We start from the raw sequence: 10,198 nt of genomic DNA on the forward strand, positions 1-10,198 counted from the left end.
ATCCTGACCCCAGGCCATCACTCCTCATGCTAACTGCAGGCAGCCTTGGGGCACGGAGCTGTTTCTCAGGGTCTTTGCTCCTGTCTCATGGAGAAGCCATGGCTGGGATCAGAGGTGAACTCTGGCACAGCTCAGGGGAGCCCTTGGGTGATGAGCCAAAGCCTGGAGAGCTGGGAGCTGTGCAGAAGCTTCCTGTCAGAAGGTCCATAAAAAATCCATCAGAGTGCCCCAGGCGGCCATCACCTGGCTCCTCCAAATCCCTTTGGCACTTAGTCCCTGTCATCTGCCCACAGTGGCACATCCTTGCCCCCAGAAATCCTGGAACCTCTCAGACCTGCACTCAGAAGTGTCCATGAGAAAATGGGCATGATGTAACCCTGGAAATCCAAATCACCACAGACAGAAACACCAACTCATGCCATGTCATTCCCTGAGATGTTTCCATTCCTTGGGATCATGCAGGAAAATTGTCACTTATGCAGCACGGCCTTTGGGCCCTGAGGCACTGTGGGGCCAGTATAAAAGCCAGCCGAACTGGTGGCTCTCTCAACCCCTTCTGTCACCTCCTTCTCCTCAGCAAGCCGGTGAGTGGGAAGCCCCTTTCTCCTCCCCCCTCTCTAGCACAGGGTCGAGCTTTGCAGCCCATCCCTGCTCCTTGGTCTTGTGGGAGTGCTCGGGGATGGTGGTCGTGTGGGCAGAGGGGAGAGCGTCTGTTAGGGACAGAGGCGGAGGCTGGGCTGAGGGGGCTGTTTTCCTACAGCTGAGGCAGGAGCAGCCTGGGCCTGTCTGATCTCTGAAGGCCCTGCTGGGCTCAGGGAAAGGCTCCCTTGTTGGCCCCTGCAGAGCCTCTCCCTCCCCAAGCAGCAGCAGCTGCCTTGGCTTCCTGGTGGTGCTTTGCCGGCTGTTGCTGAGGTGTGCGTGTGCTCTGCTTCCTCCCTGCCCTGTGTGCCAGGTGCAGCCCCAGGCTCGAGCCATGTCGTGCCCTGAGAAGTGCCAGCAGTGCCAGCCCTGCAACCCTTGCTGCCAGCCCTGCGGCCCGACCCCGCTGGCCAACAGCTGCAATGAGTGCTGTGTCAGGCAGTGCCAGAGCTCCACCGTCGTCATTGAGCCGCCGGCTGTGGTGGTGACCCTGCCCGGGCCCATCCTCAGCTCCTTCCCACAGAACACCGTGGTGGGATCCTCCACCTCCGCTGCCGTTGGCAGCATCCTCAGCTGTGATGGAGTGCCCATCAACTCCGGGGGCTTTGACCTCTCCTGCATCACCAGCTGCTACCGTGGCAGATGTCCCCCCTGCTAAAGCCCCTGCAAACCTCCTTGGCCAACAACCTGCAAGACCTCTCATCATGCTGCTGCACTGAAAACACAATGCTGGGACATTGCATTTAGACTTTATGGCTCTTGTTTCCTTCTTCTCCTCTCTTCTCTCTCTTCCCTTCCTTTTCTGTCACCACCACCCAATGCCACCCTCCTGGGGACCTTTTGGCCTCCCTGCCTCTGCCGCCCAGGCAGAGGGACACCCCCCCTGCATCTTAGTGGCTGCTGCTGGTGCCCTCTGTGAGCCACCTCCTTTGCTTCTTTAGACTCAATAAAGTTGTTTTGCATCCAAGTTGTGCTCTCCAAGTCCTCCTTCCGTCTATGGCAACTCTTCCGTTGATCTCAGGGATGAAGGTGGAGGAAGGGAGAGGGTGGGATTCCCTTCAGTGAATTTGTCTTTGTGTCCTTTCTTTTGGAGCAGAAAAACATGTCTCCAGTTGTGAGGGTTGTGAGGCGCTCAGAAACGTTTCCCAGAATTGTTGTAGTTGCCTTAACCCTGGAAGTGTTCAAGGTGAGATTCAACAGGGCTTTGGGTAAACTGATTAAGTGGGTGGTATTCCTGCCAAACTGTGGAGGGTAGGGTGCGTGGAAGTAAATGGTCATGAAGTTCCCTCCCAACCCAAATAACTTCTGATGATATAAGTTTTCACAGAGGAATCAGCAGTGTGAGAAATGTGCTCAGCAATGGGCAGCACTGAGTCCCTTCTGGAGACAGCTGGAACGGACTCTCACACACACAGGGCAGGAGCCACTGGACACTTCTCACAGAGCCCAGCCTGGCAGCCTTCTCCCCCAGCTCCCAAACCTTGCCACATTTACACAATACAGGGGGTCCAACGCAGAGCAAAGCACAATTAGATGAATAACAAGTTCAACTACAAAGCACCAGCCCAGGCATCAGACAGGGATGGATGTAAATGTGAATAACCTAAAGAAAAGTGATAGCACTGCTCCCTAGGCAAAGAGGGAATTTGCCTGGCCTCTCTCTTGATGGAGGAGATGGGTTTGATCCATTTGGTCCCAAAGCACATGTCCCTGCCTGCCTAGACACAGTTGCTGGCAACTCTGATTCAGCTTTTTGGGGAGCTATGGAAGTCCTGGTGCTCAAACACCAAAACGACTCCACAGCTCTTTGACTGTCCCAGTGCCACCCAGAATGTCTGTCCTACATCTCCCAGCAGAGTGACATCTCGACCCTGATCCCTCCAGTTCCACACCCATTTGGCACAGGGTCTCAGCAACATTCCGCCAACAGGGAATTGATTCAGGGATCAGGGCCTGCACAGTGGGCAGGAGTTATTGGCTTTCCCCCTGAACAGAAAGCAAGAAATGGAGGGTGCAAGAGGCAGAGGCTGCATTTCAGTTCTCTGGACACTCCTCTGCAGGGTCGAAGGCAGCACCATTCAGCTGTAGATTGGCTCCTTCTGGTGGGGGCAACCGGCTACTCTGTGGTGCTCACGGACACACCAAGGGCAGATCCAGTGTTGGAACCTTCCACTGCCCTCCTGATGGGGATCCCACACACACAGACTGACACACATGTGTGCCTTGAGCCCTGCAAAAATCTGAACACTCAGACATACATAGAAACAGACACCCATAGACATATCGAAAAACATAAAAAAGTGGGAACTCGGTTAAAAATATGAAGGGAACACCTCTGATAGAAGAGGACTCAAGTAACCTGGGAACAGACCAGGCCACAGAAATGCCCCTTGTCTTCCAAAGGCACCTGCAGAGAGTGTACAGAGAGAGGAAGAGGTGAATGAGATGGGCACAATTTTCCTGAGAGCACTGTAAATATAGAAGAGGGTCAACCCCTGCCAGCAGAAGCCTGAGTGAAACAAAGAATGAGTGTCACAGAGAGAAGGGAAGGCAAAAAGAAAAGGATGCTTCATCTCCCCTCTCATGGTAGTCCTTGGGAATGTGAGCAGGAAGGCATGAGGGCAGTGCCCATTTCATGACAACTGTACCACAGGAAAACCACACAGAAATGACACAGAAATGACACAGGTTCACATCACCTGCCTGCACGGGAAGACACCAGCCCTTGATCTGAGCCTTCTGCCTGCAATGATGTCTTTATGTCCCGGAAATCCTTAAGCCTCTCATACCGATTCTTCCAGAAGTTTTCATTTAGGAAAACACGTGGCAGAAACCAGGAAATGAAAAGGCAGCAGTGCAGGAAACCAGGACACAGCCCCTACCATTAGCTGGGATGGTTCACAACTGACATGAGCTGGTCAGAAAATTATGACTTGCACAAAGGTGCCTGTGGGCCTGAGGCAGTGCAGGACTGCTATAAAAGGCAGCCCAAGTCTCTGCTCTCTCACCCACTTCTCTCACCTCCTTCTGCTCGGGAATCAGGTGAGTGGGAAAGCCCTTCTTCTTCTTCTGCTTCACCTGATATGGGCTGTGTTAGCCCAGGGCTGGGAGCTGCTTCTTCTGGGAGAGGGAAGGGGAGAGAAGGTGTTGTGCAGAGAGAGGCTGGGACTTGGCTGAGGAGGCTGCTGGGCTTTGGGCTGGGCAGTGTCATGTGGTGCAGGAGGTGCCTTGTCTGCAGGGGGGTTGGGTGCAGGGCTGCTTCTCATGTGTGTCTGCTTTGTGCTTCTCCCTGCCCTGTGTGCCAGGTGCCCCTGTGAGCCAGAGACATGTCGTGCTGCCAGCCCTGCAACCCTTGCTGCCAGCCCTGCGGCCCGACCCCGCTGGCCAACAGCTGCAATGAGTGCTGTGTCAGGCAGTGCCAGAGCTCCACTGTTGCCATCCAACCCTCTGCTGTGGTGGTGACCCTGCCCGGGCCCATCCTCAGCTCCTTCCCACAGAACACCGTGGTGGGATCCTCCACCTCCGCTGCCGTTGGCAGCATCCTCAGCTGTGATGGAGTGCCCATCAACTCCGGGGGCTTTGACCTCTCCTGCATCACCAGCTGCTACCGTGGCAGATGTCCCCCCTGCTAAAGCCTCTGCAAACCTCCTCGGCCAACAACCTGCAAGACCTCTCATCATGCTGCTGACCTCTCATCATGCACTGAAAACACAACGCTGGGACATTGCATTTAGACTTTATGGCTCTTGTTTCCTTCTTCTCTGTTCTCTCTCTTCCCTTCCTTTCCTGTCACCAGCACCCAATGCCACCCTCCTGGGGACCTTTTGGCCTCCCTGCCTCTGCAGCCCAGGCAGAGGGACACCCCCCCTGCATCTTAGTGGCTGCTGCTGGTGCCCTCTGTGAGCCACCTCCTTTGCTTCTTTAGACTCAATAAAGTTGTTTTGCATCCAAACCTGGGCCTCTGAGTCCTCCTTCCTTCAGTGTCGACACATTCATTCAGCTGAGAGAAAATGATGGACAGAGTCGAGGGTGGGACTCCTTCCAGTTGATTTTTCTTTATGCCCTTTCCCTTGGAGCTCACAAACACATTCTCTGGGACTCCACAGCAAAGACCATCAGGCAGAAGATGGCTCCAAGAAATGTCAGGTGTGGGAATGGGAAACAGCAATGGCTGGACACAGCCCACAACCTCATCCCCTCCTACATGTCCCATTGTTTGCCCAGCTTGTGTCCAGACAGGCAGGGCTGAGCTGTTTCACTTTTGAGGACTCGGATCAGCCACATAAAAGAGCTTATTGTGATCAGCTATTCTATGGAGCCCTTTGCAGTTGGATATATCATGAAGGCGGCTGTGACCCCAGGAAGAACCTGCTCTTGAAAAAATTCTTGTTAGGAATGTCCACTGCAGTGGAGAGAAGCCCACAATGGAGCAGGTCGTACTACCAGGACCTGTGAGCCTGTCGGGGAGAAACAATGGAGCATTTTGTCCTTTAACGACTACATTCTTTGGAAATGACCCACACTGTAGCAGGGAAACTACAGTGGAGCAGGGGAGCAGAGTGGCAGGAAGGAGTGCAGAGACTTCCAGAATGGGCTGAGCACAACCCCCTTTCCCTCTCCTCCTGTGCCACTGGTTGGAAAGAAAGTAGAGAAGTTGGCAGTGGAGCTGAAAGCAGCTAGAAGGAAGGCTGGGGAGCAATGTGGGTTTAGATACAATCTCATTTCTGGGAGCTGTAGGGTGTGACAAGGTGTCCCCTGAGCCTCCTCTTCTGCAGGCTAAACCTCCCCAGCTCCCTCAGCATCCCCTCACAGGATATACCCTCTAGGCACTTCACCAGCTCCACTGCCCTTCTCTGGACTCACTCCAGCACCTCAATGTCCTTCCTCAGCTGAGGGGCCCAGAACTGGACACAGCACTCGAGGTGTGACCTCACCAGTGCACAGTAGACAGGCACAATCACTGCCCTGGTTCTGCTGGACACTATTCCTGATACAGACCAGGATGCCCTTGGCCTTCCTGGCCAGTTGGGAACAGTCTGGCTCATGTTCAAAAACTGTTGACCAGCAGCCCCACTGGGCCTCTCTCCAACTGCTCTGCCTGTGGAGCTGCAGGGGGTTGTTGTGGCCAAAGTGTAGGACTCAGTAACTAGCTTTGTAGGCCCTCAGTGTTGGCTTGGCCCATGTTTCCAGCCTGTCCAGATCCTTCTGCAGAGGGAATGTGTAGCTCCATGACAGTGTAACAGCTCCTGCCAGCAAGACCTGCTCCACTGTCAACTTTACACTTCTGCAGTGGACATTCCTTCCAGGAATCTTTTCTGGTGCAGGCTCTTCACAGCGTCATGTCTTTCTTCATGGTACATCCGCCTGCAAAGGGCTGCATGGAGTAGCTGATCTGACTCAGCTCATTTGTGTGGCTGATCCCAATCCTGACACATGAAACACCCCAGCCCTGCCTGTCTGGACACAAGCTGGGCAGAACAGTCAGTGTAAGGGAGGTGTAGTATATCACTGAAATCACAGATCAACCAGGTGGTGTGCAACTGGTAAATCCCTTTATTCGCACACTGACATGGCTTTATATACCCACATGACATCACATATTTCCCACAGTTCTAAGCGAGTCCTTACAGTGGCATTCTCCGTAGAGTCCTTCTCTGGGGGCTTGATACAAAGACTACAATTTCCATGTTTCCGTGTGACACCTTCCTATACAATGTTAACCTATTCCACTACAGTGTATCAAGACATGAGGTTGTGGGCTGTGCCCTGGTAGTGCTGTTTAACATCCCCTCTCCTTACACTTTTTGGGCCCATACTCTCCCTCATAATCCTTGCTGTGGAGTAGCCACGGATGGGTTTGTCAGCTCAAAGGGAAAGAGCACAAATTAAATCCACTGAAGGGAGTCCAACCCTCTGCTCTGCCCACATGTTTCGCTGTGCCCCCTGGAAGCAATGCCACAGAAGGAAGAAGGACTCATAGGATTAGGCTTGGATGCAAAACAACTTTATTGAGTCTAAAGAAGCAAAGGAGGTGGCTCACAGAGGGCACCAGCAGTAGCCACTAAGATGCAGGGGGGGTGTCCCTCTGCCTGGGCTGCAGAGGCAGGGAGGCCAAAAGGTCCCCAGGAGGGTGGCATTGGGTGGTGGTGACAGAAAAGGAAGGGAAGAGAGAGAAGAGAGGAGAAGAAGGAAACAAGAGCCATAAAGTCTAAATGCAATGTCCCAGTGTTGTGTTTTCAGTGCAGCAGCATGATGAGAGGTCTTGCAGGTTGTTGGCCAAGGAGGTTTGCAGGGGCTTTAGCAGGGGGGACATCTGCCACGGTAGCAGCTGGTGATGCAGGAGAGGTCAAAGCCCCCGGAGTTGATGGGCACTCCATCACAGCTGAGGATGCTGCCAACGGCAGCGGAGGTGGAGGATCCCACCACGGTGTTCTGTGGGAAGGAGCTGAGGATGGGCCCGGGCAGGGTCACCACCACAGCCGGCGGCTCAATGACGACGGTGGAGCTCTGGCACTGCCTGACACAGCACTCATTGCAGCTGTTGGCCAGCGGGGTCGGGCCGCAGGGCTGGCAGCAAGGGTTGCAGGGCTGGCACTGCTGGCACTTCTCAGGGCACGACATGGCTCGAGCCTGGGGCTGCACCTGGCACACAGGGCAGGGAGGAAGCAGAGCACACGCACACCTCAGCAACAGCCGGCAAAGCACCACCAGGAAGCCAAGGCAGCTGCTGCTGCTTGGGGAGGGAGAGGCTCTGCAGGGGCCAACAAGGGAGCCTTTCCCTGAGCCCAGCACGGCCTTCAGAGATCAGACAGGCCCAGGCTGCTCCTGCCTCAGCTGTAGGAAAACAGCCCCCTCAGCCCAGCCTCCGCCTCTGTCCCTAACAGACGCTCTCCCCTCTGCCCACACGACCACCATCCCCGAGCCCTCCCACAAGACCAAGGAGCAGGGATGGGCTGCAAAGCTCGACCCTGTGCTAGAGAGGGGGGAGGAGAAAGGGGCTTCCCACTCACCGGCTTGCTGAGGAGAAGGAGGTGACAGAAGGGGTTGAGAGAGCCACCAGTTCGGCTGGCTTTTATACTGGCCCCACAGTGCCTCAGGGCCCAAAGGCCGTGCTGCATAAGTGACAATTTTCCTGCATGATCCCAAGGAATGGAAACATCTCAGGGAATGACATGGCATGAGTTGGTGTTTCTGTCTGTGGTGATTTGGATTTCCAGGGTTACATCATGCCCATTTTCTCATGGACACTTCTGAGTGCAGGTCTGAGAGGTTCCAGGATTTCTGGGGGCAAGGATGTGCCACTGTGGGCAGATGACAGGGACTAAGTGCCAAAGGGATTTGGAGGAGCCAGGTGATGGCCGCCTGGGGCACTCTGATGGATTTTTTATGGTCCTACTGACAGGAAGCTTCTGCACAGCTCCCAGCTCTCCAGGCTTTGGCTCATCACCCAAGGGCTCCCCTGAGCTGAGCCAGAGTTCACCTCTGATCCCAGCCATGGCTTCTCCATGAGACAGGAGCAAGGACCCTGAGAAACAGCTCCGTGCCCCAAGGCTGCCTGCAGGTAGCATGAGGAGTGATGGCCTGGGGTCAGGATTCTCCTTGGTGAGACCTGAATGCCGTGATCTCCAGATCTCCTCAGAAAAGGGGGAGCTGGGACTGTGTCAGTGCCCGGCACTGTTGAGGAGGGATGTCACTACAGGCCTTGGAATGGTTGGGCTCAGCCATGAGCTCAGACACAGCTGAGGACACCCCCGCAGGCACTGACACATTCCCAACCTGCCCAGGGAGCACAAGGACAAACCCAGATGCACAGACACAGCAAATATGCCCAAGGACTCACACAGCAGGTTGCATTCAAGTGCTTTCCCCTGTGCACAGAGAGACACTGCAGGCCAGAGGCTCCCAGGGGTGTGTTCCTAGGGGAGCACAAGCACAGGGATGTGCAGACACTCACACGCTCCAGGGCATGGTCACACTCCCCCACCCATTACTGGGGATCAGCACAGGGGGCAGAGGGGATGGGATGGGAGTGAGGAGCTGCCGGGGAGCTCCCTGCCAGAGCAGGGAGGGGGCCTCTGAGCAGCACAGATGCTCAGGCAGCAGTGCCAGAGGAGCCTCAGGGACTGTCCAGGCACTGAAGGAAGCCAAAGTGTTTTGACCAGCAGGGCAAGACCCACATTCAGGGGAGGACTTTGGGTGAAGAGCCAAGGAACGGAGGGCTGGGAGTAGCTGGGACCCTTCCTGCCAGCAGGAATTACAGAAGTCAGGAAGCATTACAGAAATCCACCAGAGTGCCCCAGGTTGGCATCATCTGACTCCTCTGGATCCTTTCTGCACTTACTCCATGTCTTCTGCAACTGCTGACACATCCTTGCCCCCAGAAGTCCTTGGACCCACTCATTATTTCCCTATATCAGTGATTGGTATGTACTCAAAAATGTCTCAGTTTTGAGATCAAGGATTATGTGCCAGAGCAAAGATTGATAAGAGAAGGTCATTACGGCCTGACCATATGTTTGAGATACTCTCAAGGAGAGAGGACTTACTAGAACATCCAGAAACATAAAAGGGAAATCTGAGGAATAGGATGTTCCCAAATGACCACCTAAGACCCTCCAAAGACCCCTGTGCATATCCAAAAAGTTCACAAATATAATTAGCATATATGCATGCATTTAGGAACTGTAATGAATGTGTAATAGAAATGTTATGAATAGATATTACTTTCATGAAAATAACGTGGTGCGCTTGGTTCCTGGTTGTGCATGTCTTGAGGAGTTTTCGCCCCAGCAGGCTGAATAAAGAAATTTTGACTTCTAATCCAACAAATTTGTTAGCGAGTCCATTTCTTGGATTTTGGTGACAACCTGGAGAGGGCCACGGCACTCAGGTCTCACCAAGGAGAATCCTGACCCCAGGCCATCACTCCTCATGCTACCTGCAGGCAGCCTTGGGGCACGGAGCTGTTTCCCAGGGTCTTTGCTCCTGTCTCATGGAGAAGCCATGGCTGGGATCAGAGGTGAACTCTGGCACAGCTCAGGGGAGCCCTTGGGTGATGAGCCAAAGCCTGGAGAGCTGGGAGCTGTGCAGAAGCTTCCTGTCAGTAGGACCATAAAAAATCCATCAGAGTGCCCCAGGCGGCCATCACCTGGCTCCTCCAAATCCCTTTGGCACTTAGTCCCTGTCATCTGCCCACAGTGGCACATCCTTGCCCCCAGAAATCCTGGAACCTCTCAGACCTGCACTCAGAAGTGTCCATGAGAAAATGGGCATGATGTAACCCTGGAAATCCAAATCACCACAGACAGAAACACCAACTCATGCCATGTCATTCCCTGAGATGTTTCCATTCCTTGGGATCATGCAGGAAAATTGTCACTTACGCAGCACGGCCTTTGGGCCCTGAGGCACTGTGGGGCCAGTATAAAAGCCAGCCGAACTGGTGGCTCTCTCAACCCCTTCTGTCACCTCCTTCTCCTCAGCAAGCCGGTGAGTGGGAAGCCCCTTTCTCCTCCCCCCTCTCTAGCACAGGGTCGAGCTTTGCAGCCCATCCCTGCTC

The 10,198-nt window shown here is 54.3% G+C and overlaps 2 protein-coding genes across 2 annotated transcripts; one reads left to right on the top strand and one right to left on the bottom strand.

Moving 5' to 3' along the window:
• The first annotated feature begins 553 nt into the window (after positions 1–553).
• Positions 554–1,347, top strand: LOC113992836 (feather keratin Cos2-2-like). The gene is made up of 2 exons (XM_027730507.2): positions 554–584; positions 953–1,347. The coding sequence occupies exon 2, from the start codon at positions 974–976 to the stop codon at positions 1,295–1,297; it is 324 nt and encodes a 107-aa protein (XP_027586308.1). The 5' UTR covers positions 554–584; positions 953–973; the 3' UTR covers positions 1,298–1,347.
• A 5,404-nt stretch (positions 1,348–6,751) lies between these two features.
• On the bottom strand, positions 6,752–7,680 carry LOC120322788 (feather keratin Cos2-2-like). The gene is made up of 2 exons (XM_039379055.1): positions 7,650–7,680; positions 6,752–7,281 (listed from the first exon to the last, which is right to left on the bottom strand). Exon 2 carries the CDS (start codon positions 7,258–7,260, stop codon positions 6,937–6,939), a length of 324 nt encoding a protein of 107 aa, XP_039234989.1. The 5' UTR covers positions 7,261–7,281; positions 7,650–7,680; the 3' UTR covers positions 6,752–6,936.
• Between the last annotated feature and the right edge of the window lie 2,518 nt (positions 7,681–10,198).

The sequence above is a fragment of the Pipra filicauda genome, unplaced genomic scaffold (assembly GCF_003945595.2).
Source record: "Pipra filicauda isolate LSUMZ 115617 unplaced genomic scaffold, ASM394559v2 scaffold1546_size10198_pilon, whole genome shotgun sequence".
In the NCBI taxonomy this organism is placed as follows: Eukaryota; Metazoa; Chordata; class Aves; order Passeriformes; family Pipridae; genus Pipra; species Pipra filicauda.

Bases quoted from the DNA above. Each gene is read 5' to 3' on its own strand.
- LOC120322788 (XM_039379055.1), bottom strand. From the start codon at position 7,260: ATGTCGTGCCCTGAGAAGTGCCAGCAGTGCCAGCCCTGCAACCCTTGC.
- LOC113992836 (XM_027730507.2), top strand. From the start codon at position 974: ATGTCGTGCCCTGAGAAGTGCCAGCAGTGCCAGCCCTGCAACCCTTGC.